At 41.7% G+C, this 20,500-nt stretch overlaps 1 protein-coding gene across 1 annotated transcript in view; it reads right to left on the bottom strand.

The window, feature by feature from the left end:
- raver2 (ribonucleoprotein, PTB-binding 2) overlaps nt 1-20,500 on the bottom strand; it is a 77,393-nt gene that overhangs the window by 46,888 nt on the left and 10,005 nt on the right. The window contains exon 2 of the mRNA XM_076724240.1: nt 14,994-15,060. Coding sequence (XP_076580355.1) covers nt 14,994-15,060 — 67 coding nt within the window. The remainder of the gene's footprint in view (nt 1-14,993; nt 15,061-20,500) is intronic.

Raw genomic sequence — 20,500 nt, 5'->3', positions numbered from 1 at the left:
ATGAATTCTTGAGTCCGATTCTGGTTTAAATCTGAATTTAAACAAGTGATCACAATCAAGAGCAGATTGAAGAAGAAGTTTGTCGCCAATTGCAAATATTTTCAGGCAGTAAATAAGTGTGATTGTGTGTTGAAATTGTGCAAGTAATATCTCCCCTGCCAGCCACTGTATCATCAATTCACCATCTATTGATCCTTCCAGCAGATCATTCCATCTCTTTCACTTTTCTCTGCCATGCCCCCCCCCCCCCCCCCCCATCTCCCTTTTTACCATTTGTCTCACAATCTGTCATTTTTAAGTCAATCCTAACCTTCATCCTCCATCCATCAATTCACTTCCTCATCATCCCTCTACCACCCATTCTGCAGATGTTCTTCATCCCTTCCTTCTCTCTCTTCCTATCCTTTCTGGCCTACCTTCCCCCTCGTCCTCCTCAGTCTAACCAAACACCTTAAATCTAACCTCAAACACCAGTTTGCATGGCGTGCTGCTCGGGTATGAAAACATGCTGTCCTTCAGGTGCTCTTCAGTTTGGGGATTCTAAGAGTTTAGAGCAGTTAAAGAAGTCTGAGGCACTCACGGAGGCAGTGAATTAAAAAGCCTTTAATAATGCATGGCTATTGAATTTAAATACAGGTAAGCACATGCCTACGCGTTTCAGCCATTAGGGCCTTCTTCAGGGCAAATGAAGAAGGCCTTTCGCCCTAAACAAGCCATGCATAATTGAAGGCTTTTTAATTCAATACCTTCTTGAGTGCCGCAGATGTTTTTGAGAGTTCCAAACCTTAAATCACAGAACAGAATATTCAAAAGCAAACATGTCATTACGTGCAGATGGACACAACAACACGGACAACAGCAAAAGTCATCGTGATTTAGTCGATTAATCAATTAGCTGATTGGAACCCATTTTAATTTTAATCCTTTCAGTCACTTTTCAATCAAAAAAGGCAAACATTGTCTGGTTTCAGCTTCTTGAATGTGAGGATTTGCTCCTTTGAGAAATATGATTGATTTGGTCAGATAAAACAAGGGACTTGAACATGTCCCTTTTTTGACTTTTTATAGATGATTAATGGAGAAAATAATCGGCAGATTAATCAATAATGAAATAATCATTAGTTGAAGCCCTAATGTGATTCATTGTAATCTGCAGCTCTCACACACATTAGTGAGCCCTTGCACACGCACCTGTGACATCACACATGCACACGAGTGAAACCAGAACGAACTGCATACACTGCAAAAGGGAATCAATTCAAGATAAAGTAGCATTGGTTATTGACAAACTGATGAAAAATTTATCCTTACATTAACAGATTTAAGGTGTGTAAACTAATGCAACGAAAGAATGCTTCAATGACATTATTATAGTTCATTTGGGCTCTCACTCTCCCAACTCTTTCTTTCTCTCATGCAAAAACAATAGAGACACTGGGACAAACAGAAAAATATGCATATTCAAAATCATATCCTGACAATACCGCAGGGAGGCACGCCAAGTATTCTTCCCCTTTTAATGCTCTCTGAAGACTTAAGAGCAGCTCTGTGTGTGTGTGTGTGTGTGTGTGTGTGTGTGTGTGTGTGTGTGTGTGTGCGCATGTGTTTCTGTTCTTACCTTTTGTGTGCATTGTGTGTTCCTTAAACATAAAAAGCAATGCTGGGAGCTCTGCTAACACTGTGGCCATAACTATCAGATGAACATCATGTGATGTGTGGTGGGTGTGTAGCACACGTGCTGTATTGTGCAGTTGTAGGTTTGAGAATGAAACCGTGTGTGTGTGTGTGTGTGTGTGTGTGTTTCATGTGCATTGGTGTGAGCTGTAGATAAGACAAACCACAGACTGGTTACTGAAGAGAGACACTTGAGGGTTAATGCGTAGTAAGTGATTATGTTAATGAGACATCTGCATTGTTTGAAAAACATTCTTTCTGATTGTCACAGGGAGCTAAATAAACTGTTTATTTGCCACAGCTGGTTTGAAATTATTTACATGATTTCGACAGTAATGACGGCCCACATTTCTTTCAGTGTTCACAGTACATACCTGTACTTTTCTAGGTCTTTGTCAGCATTGCTGTTGATTGTATGAAAATAAAGAGATTCCACAATCATCCTTGAGAATTACAAAGTCATTTCTGATCACAAAGCAAAGCCCACGCTCTGCAGTGTAACGTAAGTTGACAGTGTGTTTGTGAGACCATCACTCATAGCTGTATCTGAAGCACTGCTAATGGCATAAAATAGGCAGTGCAGCCAATGGAACTGCACTGTAGCCTGAGGCCCGAGAAGGCACCATGGATAGGCATCATGGCACAGCTGGGGGAAGGCTCATTCACTCATCACTGAACACTCCAGCTACACCCAGTCCTGGTAGTACATGTTTCCTCTAGTATCTTCACCAGGCCTTCTGCTGTTGTTTTGGGACTAATTTTTACTTTTCGCAAAGTACGTTCATTTCTAAGAGGCAAACCGCATCTCCTTGCTGAGCAGCATGAGGACTGCATGCTCCCATGGTGTTTATACATCCGTACAATTCTCTGAATGAGGCACCCTCGAGCAATTTCAAATTGCTCCCAAGGATGAACCAGACTTGTGGAGGTTCATAAATCTGTTTTCTGAGGTCTCAGACAAATTCTTTTGATATTCCCATGATGTCAGGCAAAGAGTCTGAAGGTAGGCTTTAAAATTCATCCACAGGTGCACCTCCAATTGACTCAAATGCTGTCAATTAGCCAATCAGGAGCTTCTAAAGTCATGGCATCACTTTGTGGAATTTTCCAAGCTGTTTAAAGCCGGTCAGCTTAGTGCGTGTAAAACCATGACCCACTGAAAATCTATATTGTCGCTGCTGTAACACGTGACTTTCCCAGCATGGGATCAATACAATCTTATCTTACAGAGTAAATGTTGTAACCTACTTTCAAAAACTGTAGTTTGTTCACATGAAATTTGTCAAGTGGTTAAAAATTGAGTTTAAATTTAATTGAAATGTATGTGAATTTACAACTTCAACTGCATGAGCTGGAGAGTCAAAACATCTCCCCTACCTCCAACTACCAAAACTCAGTGTTTTAGTTTTTCACTCATATTAGCTGGCTAATGGCAACAGTAATACTAACACAACACATGGAGATTGAGTAGCTAAGTGGGCAATTACGACTAATAGACTAATCACGTCTGGAACTGATGACCTACTTTAGTTTAAAATGTCTGTCCTGTTGTTGTGGGCATGTCAGGGAGTCACAGACATGCCATGCCAAGTACAAGCAATTACTGCAAAAACAGCCTCTAATAACTAGTCCAGTCCATGTCCGTGGTCTGGGAGCAGTCCAGGGCCCAGGGGTTGGAAACCACTGCTCTACACAACCACACAAAAGGAAATATTTTAAGAAGAATATATAGATTGTGGAGTCAATAAATATATCAGAAAAATGTCTCCAGGTACTAAGTGGACAGAGTGCACTGCAGATTCAAGATGAACTAAGTCTTTGTCCATGACTTGTTGTTCCTACTCCTCCAAATATGAAACCAACACGACAATGCATCTCTGCATTGTATGTCTGCATCTGTCAATCATTAATGACAGGAGTTAAAGACAGCCTGATATTAAGACATGAATTGAAAATGTAGTCATGCATTGACTTTGTGGCTATGAGGCAGCCTGTTGCTATAGTGTTTCATGTTATTGACAGCTGGCTTGGAATGAACAAACGCTGGTGAGAGCCAGCCTAGGCAAGAGCAGCAGCTTCTTCCTCTTCTTCGGTGTCAAACATGAGGTTTTTTTAATAAGCCCAGGCATGTGCGTGGGGGTACTTATCACTTCATTAGCTACCCACAGTGCATTTGCTCTAATGAACGTCTTAAGAATTTAAAATAATGAACACACACACACACACACACACACACAAGGAAAGCACACACACAAACATGCAAGATGATATGACCTATTCACATACTCAGTCAACTTGACAGCAAGAGGTAAGGGGTACAGTAACGGGGCGTGTGTGTGTGCGTGTGAGAGAGTGAGTGCGTGCAATCAAAGATAGCATTTGCGTAGTCTGTGCTGATTTGCATTCAGTGATTCACAAGGAGACAGATGGACAGATGATGAAAGAGAGGGTGAAAAGAAGTGGAAGAGAGAGAGAGAGAGAGAACTCAGTGACTAGCTGCTGTCCAGGGAAGCAATTAGATGGACTCGGCTGCTGTCACTTAAGACAGGAAAAGGGAGAACAAAAAGTAGAAAACATAAAAAGAGCAGCGCTGAGTCTCATAATGGCTCTGTTAGCCAGTATGAGAACAACCCAAGAACACACACGCAAAAAAACACACACACACACGCACATCTTGACTGATATCCTAATTGAAATAACTGCTTTTAATGTGATAAAGAAGAATTACAGTCATGAGTCCTCAAAACTCTTCAGAATACTGCTCACATAAAACACATTTTTATTATTCTATAGTTCTATCATTACAAAGCAAAACTATGGATGATGACATGATGAAGGTTTGTTTAAGATATGCTTTAAATCATATTTTATTCTTAATCGGTTTGGAGATTATTGCTCATTGTTTTTGAATGGCGGGCTCATGCACTTATTTGCCTGTGTGAAGCATTTTGAATTGCCTGTGTTTGAAGTGTGCTACATAAATAAAGCTTCCTTACATAACCATGCAGGAACGTGCTGTGTGTTTATGACGTTAACACTGTAATGTTTTTGTTTTTGTTTTTGGTTAAGTAAATTAATCATGGGTGAGATCACAAATCAAGATAAATCAACTATAAATCTACCAGTTTATAGTGCCCAAAAACATTTACTTCAGCAGTAACAGGATAATGCTGCTTAATGCTTCCTACTCTTCCAAAATCATTCATTTTGGAAGAGTAGGAAGCATTATTTCATTATCTCATATTTCTGTCATGTAGCGCTTTTTCTCAAAGTCTCAAAAATAATGAAATGTACAAATGTTGTCATACTGCATAGAGTAAAATGAAAACATAGTGTCAGTGTTGGGCATCAATTTGGGTTTATTGATTCTGATTCTGCTTATAGTCTAGTTTTTTTTGTTTGTTTGTTTTTTCATCAAATCCTGGTTTAAATTCTTGTCATACTAACTAAATGAAAACCAAACAATATTCTCATATTTTCAAAGGAAAAACCACTTTAATTTCGCCAAATCAAAAAACAGCAATTTGGCAGCAGTGAAGAATATTCACTTCTGCTGCTGCTGTTCAGTGGAAGTACGAAAGCAACAATACTAATTCTGCAATATTTCTTTTAATATTTATTTTTTGAGACATGCAGAAACACCTGTGTAGAGGGAAGTGCGGTCGAACCAAAACTCTTTTTGCAATTCATCTGCAGAACTGAGACTAAGTGTGCAAATACTTGTCCTCATATGACGCTGCATGCTGCATGTAATGAGCTCAATGGTTTTTCAGACATTCGCAGAAAACCCCAGGCAGGGAAGCACAGCCATGTTCTCTGACCATCATTTTCCGTGTCCTGCTTCTAAACGGCCAAGCTAATCGACCCTTTATTCACCAGAATCGTTACCAGAAAAAACCCAAAGCAACAGGAAGTCAAAGATATTCATCTTTCTGAGGAGTGGTGAAAAAACAGAATAGGTTATTACTGTATACACCAACAGAGAAGGGAACAAGGCAGTGACAAGAACACAGAAGAGCCTTTCAACAGCGATTTAACAGCAAAGTCAAAATGCTTCTTCTTCTTTTGCTACTTCTTTGTCACTGACCCCATACTTGTCCCTTGGTTTGTATGTATTTCATCCACACTGTCTCTCTCACACACACATACACACACAAAGCGACGGGCCAATGAGCTTTTTGCCAGCATGTGTTGTCTTCATTACTGGACAGTGCAGCAACAAAGACAAAGCGCTCCACTGAAAAGCTGGGATTCCCTGGATAAACCCTGCCTTTGTATTCCCAGATCCCTGGTTCCGCAGCACTGCCGAATTAGTACACATACCTCTAGACTTGTGATGCGCTTGGGACTGCTGGTGTCATGTGGAAGCGGGCTCACTGTGGCTGGTTGGCTGGGCGGATGGATTGATGCCTGCAGATTCCAAACAGGCTGGCAGACAGCTTCATCTGCCTGTCTGTGGGTACATATGTAGATGTGTGCATCTGTGCGCCCGTCGAGCTGCCTGTCTGCCATTCCGGCTGAGGTTTCAATTCAGAGCCGAGATACATATTAGCATCAGAGACGTGCAACCAAACCAGGACGAGCCTCAAACTTCTTGCATATTAAGTCTTTCTAAAACAAAGTTTTCCCAGAGGTCAACTGTCTTTCTGACCTATGTTTTAAATCTTTAACATGTGCTCTTGAAAGAAAAATATTCTGAAGCTAAACTTCTTTTCAGCGGGTCTGTGATCTGAAATGAGGTGAGAATCTAGGTAATAAGTAGTTGATTAGAAGTGATGACATGGATCGCTGCCTAAGGCCACTGAAATGATCGGCAGTGGAAATGGATGGAGTAATCTGATAATGACGAATGAATAATTAAAACTCATTAGGGTGTGAATTTGCATATGAATTTTGGCCTGTTATGACAAAGCCTCCTGTATTAAAACTAAACATGGGCAGCGGACAGGCCAGTTTAATGAGCAACACACACCATCATTCATCAAAGGCCTATGGCAACAGGTGAGTTGGCACATTTGGGATGTGAAGCCCAAAACTGAAATCAAACATCAACAGAGTTTGAATGTGAATGTGTCAAATCTGCAGCCAACTCATAATCTGCTCTGATTAGGAGATTTTTTTCCAGCTCTGGCAATCCCAGCGCACAATAATGTGAGCATGGAGACTGATAATGATGGATGCTTAACTTTTTGAACACAGGCCATGGGCCAGCTAACAAGCTGCTGGTAGAGTGCCTCCAATTTGCTAATGGTGAGGGAAGGATGTAAGGAATGAACGAAGGAAGGAAGCAAAGGAGGGATTGAGAGGCTGGAGGCAATAAAGTGTGGGCACAGATCAAAGGATGGTGAGTGGATTAGATACTTTGGAGGGGATCTCTTGCCTACTAAGAGTGTTTTGTTAAAAAAACCATCAGGAGTACATGTAGAACAGAAGGAAGGAATTACAGATAGGAAGCGACAGAGGTGTTCTGCTTATATGTGGTGTGTGTGTGTGTTTAAGGAAAAAATCATCATTAGCCGAGGAGCTGAAGCAACAGCCCGAAGCAAAGCTGCACACACTTAAACACACACATTAACACAGATATGTGCGCTGCAGGACACACACCGACAGACACATAAACACTCCCATCAGTATGACCTAATAAGTCCAACGCGGAGGCCCGTCTCAGTGAACTGATATGGTCATGAGGTGCAGATGCATGCCAAAACTGTTCCGAGCAGTACGGTTCAATTAGAGCAGAGGTCGGAGAAGAGCCAGGAGAGGTCCCGCTAACCAGTTACCACACAAACAGTGAGAAAAACACCCCCGAGAATTACAAGACAGACAGAGGACAACAGTTTATCGTGGCAATCTCTTCTGGTACACCCAGGAAATTCAATTAGAGACAAAGGCAGCGAAAAATGGTGCAGTATGAGTAAATTACCATGGGGTCAATTACACCCACAAAAAGAATTATCTTTGCTGTAATTAACTTCTCCATCCCAGGAGAGGGTAGTTACACACACCTCAAGGAAAAGGACAGTGAAGTAACTTAATCACATTTACAAACACTTAAACAGAGGTGAGTCTCATTAAGATGACTGTTAATGAGCAGAAAATCTGCATAACAAACAAGGGGCAAGATGTTCCAAGCAGGCGGGGCAGGTCAATTGAAATTATGTTTTTAGTTGCGTCAGCTGCAACAGCTGATGTGAATAACAAGTTCTCCTTTAATTGTAGTTACAGTGCATGATACAATGAATCCACAAGGTTGATATATTGGCTCATATATCTGTACTGGAGTTAATGTTGGCCAATAAGTAACAAGATTTTGCAGTACAGAAATTCCATTATTCCATATTTTAACCTCTCAATTACACATACTTTATTGGGTATTAAAAGGTATAAAGGTACTGGCTTAAAAGTCCAGCATTGGTCGGATGAAGTGATTTCATGTGGCCAGAGGAATCGCTGAAACAAATCAAGACAACAAACAGACAGACTGCATCAACAAAGAGGAACAGAAGTCAGACCAACAAACAAGGATAGATATGATAGTGGATCATTTCTCTGAAACGAGTGTTAGCTGGTAAGTAAGATGTTTTCACAACCAATGGGAATGATGGCAAAAACTATGAAGGTCAGTCTACAGAATGTGCAATGATTCCAGTGTCCAATATGTCTAATGATCTTAGTCCAATCCTTTATATCTTCTAATGGACTCGTTGGTAATAGGAGTTTCCAAGTCTACGAACAAACAAACAAACAGACTCTCCCAAGTGACAATCTTAGCGTTTGGAAAATGTTCCAGCCCTGTGCATGCCCGACTGTGTTTTTGTATCTGCGTACGTGATACGCTCAGCTCAGGGAATATGCGTGCATTTCACACCAATTATAAAAATCTCTCTGCATACAATAACACCACGGATCACTTTTCTGTTCCCCAGGGGAATTATGCCATTCTTGATCCATAGCTCCTCCACTGCAGAGTCTGACCCATGTGGGATTCTGAAATTCCAGCTGTTTTACTTACTGTGAAAATTAGACTATGATTACAAAACTGTCCATAAATTACCATAAAACAAAAACAAACAAACAATATTTCCATATTGGGCCACATATTCTCTAATAAAGCATTAATCCCATAAACTTTGAGACATTACAGAAGATTCATTCATTTGATGGCACTAAAACCTTTGCATGAAAATCCTGAAAACAAAAACTAACTTTCATTCCCTTTGTATGATTAATATTTCATTGTACATCTATTGCAGAGCCCATGGGCCTATAACAACAGCAGAAAGATATATAAAACCAATATAAAAGCAATTTCATGTTTTAAGCTAATTTGACTGATAACGCCTGTGTTCTGCTATAGTTCTGCCTCATAATGACAACACATGGCTTCCTTAGAGTGCTGTGATGTGCAATATTCTCTCTATTAACAAAAGAATCAGTTAAGCAAATTTGGTGGGGGGGGGGGGGTTGTAAAGTCTTCAAGTGGGCACAGTTTGAATTGAATGAAGGATTATCGACCATGCAGGCAAATAATTCCACATGCTAAAAAACTTAACACTTCCATGGTTCGACCTTGCAGGGAGCTGTGAGTGAACCTGCTGACCTGTTGATCACCTCCCTTGTTTAAGCTGAACAAATAGCTTCAGAGCAGCAACGTCCTGTAAGATGAATGAACAGATTTACTGAGGCGGGCTCGGGCTAATTCCTGGTTAATTCTCTGCTGAGAGCTCAGTGATAATAAGAGCAGAGATTGATTATGCTCCCTCTGCTCATCCTGGTCCCGTGTACTCACCACCTGATGATGCAGTGAGCCAAAGTACAGCTGCTGTTCTTCACCGAGTCCTGATGGACTTCACATTTTTTGGCTTGAACGTTGCCTAAAACCCATGTTGTATCAAAATCTCTCACTCTCTCATCACCTTCTGATATTGTAAAGTGATGTTGCACTGGCAGGTAGCTCCTGTTACACGAGCATTTATTGAATTTTCATTGTCTCATTTCATGCATTACATTTGGCAAAGTACTGGAGTCTAGGCATTACCTGCAGGAAAAACAACACCAAAAACACCAGAATAAAGAGAAAAAAGAAATAAAACAATGAACGTTTTGACTTGTGGCGTACATGATTGTTACATGCTCTCAGAGTAATAACCATAATTTTATCTCTGTTGATATATGAAGAGGTATCAAGCAGTATAGGTTTCTTTATCTTAGCATATGTTGAGAGAAGGCTCAGTGAAACACATTACAAATACAAATAATAGAAGAGTGAAGCCCATTTGTGGAACTTCTGCTCTCTGTGTGAGCATTTCTCTCCCATAATAGCTCAGTGGTCTTTTTTTTTCAAGAGACAACAGTGTGTGAGTGTGTGTATCTGCGTGCGGGAGCTAAAAAAGCAATGTTTAACATTTTCAAGTGCTGTTTAGTTCCTCTTTATCAACAACTGATCAACAACTACACAAAAGCCATTCAGACACTGGTTCGTTTCCCACGAGACACTTTCTGCTTCACAGACGCAGCAGCAGCAACAGTAACTTTGCTGAAGTAAACAGAGAAAGTGCTCTTTGGTTAGCATTTGCAAAAACGCTAACAGTCCAAAAAGATGTGCCACCAACACAAACTACATCTACTCAAACTCCATGGAAAAGGAAAAGGATGGCACAGTGCTGCACACACTCTGAGACACAAGAGAGCTCTGTTCAGTGTAACTCAGAAATACCTCAGTAGTGACCTCCCTGCAAAAAAAAAAAAAAAAAAAAAAAAAGGTTTCACTCAAATAAACATCAGTGAATCAGTGAACTCAAGGATGAAGCAGAGGAGGCCTTTGAGACGCGACAGTGACGTCAAAATAATGACGTACAGGAATGCTCTCATATTCACACTCGGAGATTAATGGAACCCACAAAGACACAAATACATTACGGATACGACGCTGCCATCCTTTCCCTCCGGTACGCAATGGAAAATAAACACATCTACGTGCTGTTCAGGGCTGAGGCTCGGGGCTTTCAGAGCTATAAATTCTGAACTTTCCAACACATCTCAGCTTATTCACTTAAAACTATTTGCTAGAGTGCTCACTTCAAATTTCCCAACCGTTGCATGATGGCAGAGACAAAAAGAAAAGTAAAATCATGTTATTTTTAAGCTGTGAGACTGGAGAGGCAGTAAAGGTGAAAGAGACACTGGGAGAGAGGAAAGAGGGAGTGAGTCAGACTATAAACACTTGGTCGGGGTGATGTTATCCAGCTGTCATGAAAACTGATCCAATGGCTGGCAAGTTCAAGCTATGTCACACACACTCAAAGACACACACACACACACAGTCGTATTTCCATCACTTCTGGGGACATTACATAAACATACATTCATTTACTCGAGACTTGCCCTAACCATCACCATAACCACTACTTGCCTAACCCTAACCCTAACCTAAACTCAAGTCTTCACCCTAAAACGTAATGATAAATGTGATGGGTGATAAATGTGTTTCATCCCCATAAAGGAAGACGAGTCCCCACAATGTGACTGTCAACAAATTTATGTCCCCACATCGTGAGTAATACACATCCACGCGCACACACACACACAAGAACACTACTCAGACACGGAAACACAGCTGTACATTTGTTATGACATACATACACACACACACACAGGCATGTATACACCAGCACAAACACACCTACAGTACACACACAAAGAAGATGAGGTTGGATGGAGGTCTCTGTTTGGGGTAAGTGAAGAGGCGACAAGCCAGGGGGGTTACTGGATCAAGGCAAAATATTCAATCCTTCAGCACACACACACACACACACACACACACACACACGTACACACACACACACACGTACACACACACAGAAAGTGAAAAGCTACAGAAGCTTGAAATCAATCTTCCACACCTCCAACTGAAGCAGTCGGGGATCTCCCACCACACACTCACAGAAACACACACACTCTCTCTCTCTCACACCAGCTCAGTAGGAACAGTGTCCACCCTGCCTGCCTGCTGAGGCAGCGCCTTAAACAACCCGGTTGTTCTTATTCAATAGGGTGAAAGAGTTAATAAGCAGTGTCACTGAGTTTAACTGCTGTTCCAGCAGGAGCTTGTCCACATCGACTCCATAGAAAGCACAGAGAGCGAGCCAACAGCCCAGCGCAGCAGAGCCCATGGATTGAAATGTAAACAAATCCCAAAAAAGCTGAACATCCAAGGGCATAAAATGTTTGAGGGCACATTTGATAATAGTGGCCTTGTGTTGTACAATAAGGTTAAAAAGTCACGTGCAGCCAGTTTTCATTTCAACCAATCATCTCAGCATGTGAGCTCTGTGATTGACGAGTTCTTTGCCTCTGTTCAAAGGAGGCGGGGAGTCGTTGGGTGGAGTGACAGCCTGCAGACTGTTGGCTCTCCATGCCACATAGTTGGCCACCACTGCTGTACAGCATGAGGGTATACAGCACATAGCTGCAACATTAAAGGCATAGTTCGACCCTTTGGGAAATACTCTTATTTGCTTTTGTGAGATAAGAGGATCAACGCCACTGTCATGCCTGTCTGGTAAATGTGACACCGAAGACAGCAGCCAGCAGGCTTTACGCATGTTTTGTCTTTTTATGAATTTAACAAACGAGATATAACGTGTTGATTAGTGAGCTTCAGAGGTGCACTTAGGGGGATTGGGTTACCTTTGGATAGAGTCACATCAGATGTTTCAAATCTACTTAACTCCACTCCTTAAAAGGGGGTGGTGGTAATGCACAACCTTTGAAAGAGGAGGAAGAGATTTTACTGAATTTCAATTTTCTAGTGCTTCTGCAATATGGTCTGAAAACTGTCTGTAGTGCTGCTTCTCTGCGTGTTAATCAGTCTTCCTACTACCCCTCTGCTCTTCTATAGAATCAAAGAGAGACTATCAGCACGTTCATGAACGCTGATCAGCTTCAAACTCAACTGTGAAGGTAACAAGCTGTGAAAGCTCCCGCGCTCTTGCCTTGGAGCAGACAAAGCCTCCCACAGCCACACCTCTGCTGCAACATTCCATCTTAACAGGGTCCTCAATGCAATTCATGACGATATTACCTGGAAAAATACCTCAAAAAGAAAAACCTCCCCTTCCATCTCACTGTCACCCGAGGCCATCGAGAGAAGTCTTTGAAGACACATGTAGATTCTACTTGAACCATTCTCCATCTTAATTCAAAGAGCTAATACTGCGACTGCCAGACGTGACCACATTATGTTGTCTAACTGCTGAAATAAGTCCTTGAAATGAAACAAGTGCTACTTCACTGAACAGGAAGGAGATGGAGAAACAAAAGAGGAGGGAGGATAAAAGTGCTGAGTGAAAGGGACGGGAGAGACCGACAAAGACCGTGACAGACGGGTGGCGGTGTTCGAGAAGAGTGACGGCGGCTGACATTGAGATAAAGAGCATATAAAAGTAAATAGAGGAGAATGTGGCGCCATTGAAAATATTACTTCTTCTTTAACAGCCTCAGATGTTCTTCACGCTGGATTCTCACCACACCCCGCCCACCTCAGTACACAGGAGCCCAACACCCAGCCCCACCACGGCGGCCTAATTAGTAGTGTACCGTGGCTGCCGGTCCAATGAAGGCCTGTGTTTCATGAGGCTCTGAAACCCCATTAACCTTTTGGACGGGCTGGTGCTTTGATATCTCAGCTGTTTACAGCTCCCGTCTACTTTCTAAAAGCGTTATGTTTCAGGTGCTTGGCTGACTGCACGGACTAAATATAGGCACTATGTAAGATTTCCCTGGAAAGGGACACACTCTGGGGGCAAGGGGGGGTGTCTGCTTTGTGTGTGTGTGTGTGTGTGTGTGTGTGTGTGTGTGTGTGTACTTCTTGTATTTTCAAACTTATGAGGGCCAAATGTTCTCAGAAGGTGAGGAGGATGTGGAAAACCCTTTAAAAAGAGACACTCACTCAGATAGGATTTTGGTTAAGGATTAAAACTATAATTAAAATGTGTCTAAAATATGGTGCAAAGTTAATTTAGGTGTGAAGTGATTAAGATTAAATTTGCTATGTGTGAGTCTGTGATTGAGAGTGTGCAAAAGTGTCCCTGTTTATGTTTATATGACGTATCTTAAGTTATTCACTCATCATTTGTGCAAAAGCTGTAAAAACAGATTTCAGTTCATATTAACTCATGCACCAAGCTGATAGCTAAATTCTTTAAAACAATGACTCCATCACTGACTCCTCATGAGTCCTCTAATGCTCAAATCACCTGTCAATTTTGCAATCGCTTCTAGTAGCCAGCTCATCTTTTTTAAAGTATGTATCACTGCTGAAATCATGCAGCCTTAATCCCTGAAGTCTGTAAAGAGGCCAAGTCAATTTTGTTTGTATTGCCAAATATCACGAATTTATGTAATACAACACCCCCAATCCATAGACCCTAATTTCAGATGAGGACCCTCCTAGAAATGGAGACACACTATAAACCATACAGTATACATTCAATTGCCACTTTATGTGCTACAAATAGATCAAACTAATGCAATCTAACACAACACCTCTGCAACAAACCCAACCCTCGTGAAGTTTACAATGTTTTAAAGTGGGTTAGGTGTTGCATTAGAAGAAATCTGTTTATAGGCTTTATTTTTTTCTGTTTTTTTATAGGTAACAGTCGGTCCAAGGACCTTGTGTAGTCCTAAACCTACATGCGGCCAGTCTTGTAATCCCTATCACTGTGCTTAAAAACAAGGAAGCAGACCTTGGTCACTTGAGTCACAGGCGAAAGTATCTGCTCATCCACCTCCTGACCCCAGCACTATTTCTCCAAGATGGAGAACTCTCCCAGTGTTTCAGGGCTGCTGCTGCCTCACTCCCTCCACACTGTGGATATCAAGACTGCACTACTTTCCATCTAACTATTAATACAAATGCGTGATGACAGATATGATATGGCCCTATGTTTAGGGTTTGGTTTACAGATTCATTTGGGCAGAGATGCATGTGTGAGTGTGAGTGTGTGTGTGTGTGTGTGTGTGTGTGTGTGTGTGTGTGTGTGTGTGTCTGTGCTCTTGTATATCTATCTTTGTGAGGACAAGTCGCAGTTTCAGCTTGAGGACATTCTGGCTGGTCCTCTATTCTTCTAAGGGCTGTTTTAGGGTTAGACTTGGTTTCAGGGTCAGAATTAGGTTCGATGTGCTTGGGCATTCAGTTGTGGTGGTTAAGGTTAGGGTTAGGCAATGAGTTATGTTTGTGGAGGTCCTCACAAGTATAGGAGTACAAGCATGTGTGTATTTGTGCACCTGTGTGTCTGCTAAAGTGAGAGTTTTACCTGTGCCTTTGTTGCGGTCCACAAAGCAGTACTTCAGTTCATATTCTTTCAGAATTTCATGGACTTCCTAAAGACAGAAAGAGAAACGAGACTTGAGCCAGGAGATCATCAAAATCCAAATTTTTAGAAGCTTTTTCAAAGTACTGTACTTATTCTGACTTGTTATCAGATTTGCAGTGAATCGAGCATTACTTAGTAAACCATTTTAGCAACAGACAAAATGCATCACTTTTACCAACAACGGAACATGCAATTAAATATGGTCAGTGAACGCAACTCTGTAGCATCAGTCAGGGGGTAAGTCAGACTTTAACAGTCTTAACTATTGACACAGAGTCATGTCATGGCAGCACTAGTCCAACAGCAAGACAGTCATTAGGAACTAAACGACTGCTTCCAATAACCGAGTATTCAGACCGCCACTAGAACTTGAATTTAGATGAATCTTCGAGAAAGGACTTTTGTTCTTCACACTTTTGAAACCTTATTTTTCAACACTTGAGCAAACTCTCTTCCTTCACAATAAACACTTTGATGGCAGATTTCCCCAATTGCTGAAATCTGTCTCTAATGGGTAATTACGCTTTTTAAAAAAGTGCACTGAGATGAAAAGCTTTTAGTCCCCTGTCAGGTTTCTAATCACAGCAGCCCACCGCACTGCACTCACACACACAGACACACACATCAAAGTGATACATCTGGAATTTATCTTTAAAGTAGAGCGTAGCCCACTCTCCTGAAGAAATGTTTCAGATTGTCTCTTTGGTGACAGTATGTGATGAAGTGAGACAGGAAAGGGAGTAAAGAGATCCTCACATCCTGTCTGAGTCTGTTATGAACTCCACTGCACACTGCTAACTCTATTAGCCTTGTACCTCCCTGACGGGTCTCACTGTTACATAGCCACGCAGTCTCCACTGCACACAAAGTAAGTGACAACTGTTCAAAGCTTGGCAACAAGTGGTTTTTGTTTTTATAGATATGCACCTATAATATGAGCAACCTTTTCGATCCAGTCACAGTCAAACCTGTCCAAGAGCACAGCAGTTCCAGATCGAGCAGGAACACAGTGTAGGCGGAACGACTGAACAGTGAGCAACAGAAAAAACTGAAAAACAACAATGACAAATAAATAAATAATAAAACAACCGCAGTGCTAAAACATCCTGTGAGCCACAGTCTAAACTCTGTGGCAGTGGAAAGGTCACTTCAGCATACAGCAATTATTGTTAAGTGCCACCAGAGACAAGATGTAATGGAAAGCACAGCATGATTGCACATCAGGCAGGACTTTCAAACTGTTCTACGCTCAGGTGCAGACACACCGAATTCACCACGATCATGTCCGCATGATGTGGCCACATTCTCTTCTTCGCTTCTTCCCATCATCTCTCTCATTCTGTTCCCGTCCATTTTTATTAAACCTTTTGAAAAGCAGTGAATAAATGTGAATTGGCCGTTTCAAGAGCGGGTTTAAAGTAAATATATAGGCTTTATAAATGGGTCTGAACGTGAACAAAAGAGAAAAAAAAAAAAGGTGGGTGCAGTCTTTTAAGATCTGACTGGCATTTGGGAGGATGCGACTATTCTGTTTTGTCAGCTAATGTTGCTCAAATCCGGTGCTTTTATTCACTGTGAGCTAATGCTGGACATGTCGTATGCCTCCATTCAAAGACGAAAACAAAGAAACGCACTCTGCATTATCGCAACTCAACAACTCGCAGTGATACAACAATCACCTTTCACATGCGAGCGAAAGCAGGTTTGACACTTCCAGGACGTCGTGTGGACAGAAAACACTTCCAGTCCCATCTATCACATCAGTCCTGTTTCGACAAAACAAACACAAAAAAATCAACCACAAGTGCTCATACATTGAGTTGAAGGGAGGACGATTTCTAACATGCACATTTTTCTCTTTTCCTATCTCTCTGACCGCCATCCAGCACACTCGTACACCATGAGCAGACATGTTCCTTATCAGTGAAGGCCATGCAAGGCAGCCCACGGAGAGGGTCAACTCGCTCGCCCTTAAAATCAGAGAGCGAGCTGTAATCGCTGAGGGGACACGGAGAGACAGAAGAGAGACAGTCCTTGTTTTGGACTTTTACTCCATATTCATCCATTTCTTGATCCTGCTGCACAAAAAACTTGATTTTAGAAATAATTTCAAACAAGTTTTTTACATTGAAAGCAGGTTGGAATACTCCCTGACAGAATTTATCATCTGTTAAAGAAAATAAGATTTTAAGGATTCACTTAGAAAATGACATAAAAGACTGTTTTGTTTTGTTTTTTTCTCTATGTCGACAAAGTTGTAAGGGCTTTTCCAGACATTATAATGCCAGCACACTCGTGCCATGATAATAAAGGGCTGGATGCAATTTAACAACAATGCAAACACAGTAAGAATAAAATAGGATTAAACCCTTTAGCTCACAGCATGCCTGTACAAATGCATGAGGATATAAGAGAAGAGATTTAAAGCGTTACTGCCAACCAAACCTGTTCTATTCACTTAATGCTGCTGCTTCATTAAATGATAGTTACTGCTGTGCTGGACAGGACACCGATACTGACACTGCAGACTACTCAGTGACATTCAGACAAGGTTGAATCATGCCGCTCTGTGTCATTCTCTCTCTGCTAAAACTCTTCCCTGTGCTATTCTGTACTTAAATCGAGCTGAAAGTTTGTTTCTCACAGCACTGGCACACTGCAAGACATTTAAAGACTATTTTTAGGAGTCCAAACAGTCCTGCGTCTGTTTCTCAGCCATACAATTTAACAGTTGAGCACACCATGTTGCACTTTTTTCTATGATATTCCGGTTTGTCTCACCCTATTTCCTTTTACATTCCATGTTTTAATGATCTTTTACTTCTGCTACATCCCATCACGATGTTCCACTTTGTTTCATTGAGATTCTCACTACACTATTTCAACAGCTTTCTAATTAACACTGCCATAATAGCTAAGCGACGCTCACAAGTGTTTCAAAACTGCCACTGGGCTCTGTAAAAAGACAGTGTGACAACCCCTCCTACAGCTTTCAATTCAAAGTTACAGCAAAAACTCTACACTAAACCCACAGACTGACAATCATAAGACCCCGATTTGATATTAATATATACAGATGGAGACACAGAGCTACATTTTGTTGTCTCATCACTGCAGAGATGGATATGGTTAACATACACTTTGAGAGACTTTCAACATCATCACACATTTTGAAGAGACACCCTGACTTGCCCCATCTTCATGTCCAAGAGTGATTAGACAGAGAACCTGGACAGCATGTGGGCAGAAGCAGCAGGACACACTGCGATTGTGTTTCCTATTCAAGGCCATTCCACAGCATGTTCTGCAATGTCAAGCTGTTCTATAACTTAACTAAGCATGTCACTCTGTTCCGTGCTGTACTGCATCCTCTGTATGTCTGAACGCGTCAAGAGGCTGACATTTCCAGCAAGCCCAGTCAGTACCCAACACCAGCTTAAGAACCCAGGGTCAACTCCTGTGCGTACATGTGTGGGTGCACAGAAATTGACCTTGTGGCTTCACTTGGTGAAGGGCTGGGTGATCACCATACATGCTATCAGCGACTGGCTGAGTTGAAAAGCAGCGAAAAAAAGCATCTAGAGCTACTTGGTGTTCACATACGCACACTTGGTATTGTATTCAAACAAACTGGCCTGAGAGGATGGACTTTATCAGGAATGTGAGAGCAGCCTGGTCTGACACCTGCTAAGACGACAGCAAATGGAACTCACAGGCATAGGGTAGGTTCATGAAGGAACATGAAATCACTAGCTCCACCCAAATCAGCTGATCAGCTTCACACTTGGGTGTTGCAGGTAAGCAGAGGTTGTAGAGGTTTGCAGAGGAAAATCAAATCCAACCAAATCTCAACAACACTTACCGCGGCCTAAGTGCATCAAACGAGATTAGTTGATCCAAACCAGCCAAAAAAGGCTCATCACTCCACTCCTCCTCATTCACGTTCGTGAGGCTTTTCTTTCACCACGATCTGGAAACAAAGGATGGTATGACTAGTTACAGTCACTGCGAGGCAGGAAATCTCAATCCGAACTCTTCTCCTGCGTGTTCCCTCCGTGGTGGAGCGACTTACCAAACTCAACTTCAGTCAGCAGAATCCCTCTCTGTCTTTAGAAACTGCTTGAAGAACTGAGCCTTCGAGAGGACTTATTGACCTAATATGCTCTTGTTCTCCATCCTTTTTTCTCCCTCTGTCCCAAAACAAAAATATTTGTCATGTTTATGAAGTTAAAATCACGTGTAAGCACTCTTGATGGCTCCCCCTCGATGTACTGTGATTTGAACTGTACTTCATTTGCACGTTGCTTTGTATAAAAGCATCTGCCAAATGAATAAATGTAAAGTCAGTGTAATCGAACCTTCTGTTGGGAGGAGAGTTTGAAGTGGAAGAGAACAAAATGTTCATACGTTTGTACAAGTACAAAAGAAATATCTGTGCAGCCCAGAGAAGCAGTTCTAGCCATAACACTACTCAGCCTTGTTGCTCTCAAGAATCCATTTTTTGGCTTGCAAATGCAAATGCAAATGCAAATTGGGCAAGAAAGGTACCTTGGGCAAAGCCATTGCATCAAACCAAACTGCATTTGCCAAAGTTTTAAATTATGATTACAGTGTTTTGGATTAAAGAGCTGCTGTGTTCCTCTTCATCTTGCAAACAAAACCATACACCAGCAGCATCAAGACCATTGCAAGGACAACGCATGTTGGTGCATCAAAGATACACAGTTTAAGAGGCCTTTGGCATGGCGCAGTACACTGAAGCAGGGTCGACACTGACTTTATATACATTTCAAACAAAAAAGAGGGATGAGCTAAAAGTCAAGCTAGACACGGCAGACAAGCTTGCACCGACCACTGACTGCTGGACAACTCGCACAAAACCAAAGCTACATTACAACTATGTGAAACTACATCAATGTTGACTGGGAGATAAAAAATATTTCTGCAGTGATCCTGTCTGACACTTAGAATAACAGTCTGAGCCTGTCGGTGGTTAGAACAAGCTCTTGTAGTGGACGTACATTAACGGTGTGCAAACCACTGGAGGGAACACATTGCAGTTGCTCTCAATGGTGGACTGATTTCAGAAACTGGTGTCCTGATACAAAAACATGGTAAATCAGGTCCATAAACACAGATATTTGACCAGAATTTCTCCTCTTTGTCCAGGACACTAAACTCTTCCAGAACACAACTGACTGGTAGATGCAGTCCAGCGTGCTCCTCAGCACAAAATTAACTGTTTTTTAACCAACCTAAACTGACATCCCTCGGCTCCACTCCCAATGTCCTGCAAATAAAAAGCAAACGGACAGCAAATTGCCGTGTAGATGGTCTGTGTGTTGTTTTGACCTTTCCATCTGTCACCTTGCATGGTTTGGCAGTTTAGGTATATCTGATTCCTCTGTTGCACTCTGCTGAGTCACTTTGGAGCAATTTATATTCTA

Source organism: Chaetodon auriga, chromosome 3, assembly GCF_051107435.1.
Source record: "Chaetodon auriga isolate fChaAug3 chromosome 3, fChaAug3.hap1, whole genome shotgun sequence".
Classification (NCBI taxonomy): Eukaryota; Metazoa; Chordata; class Actinopteri; order Chaetodontiformes; family Chaetodontidae; genus Chaetodon; species Chaetodon auriga.
The sequence above is the reverse complement of the archived record's forward strand: the minus strand, read 5'-3'. Positions and strand labels throughout refer to the sequence as shown.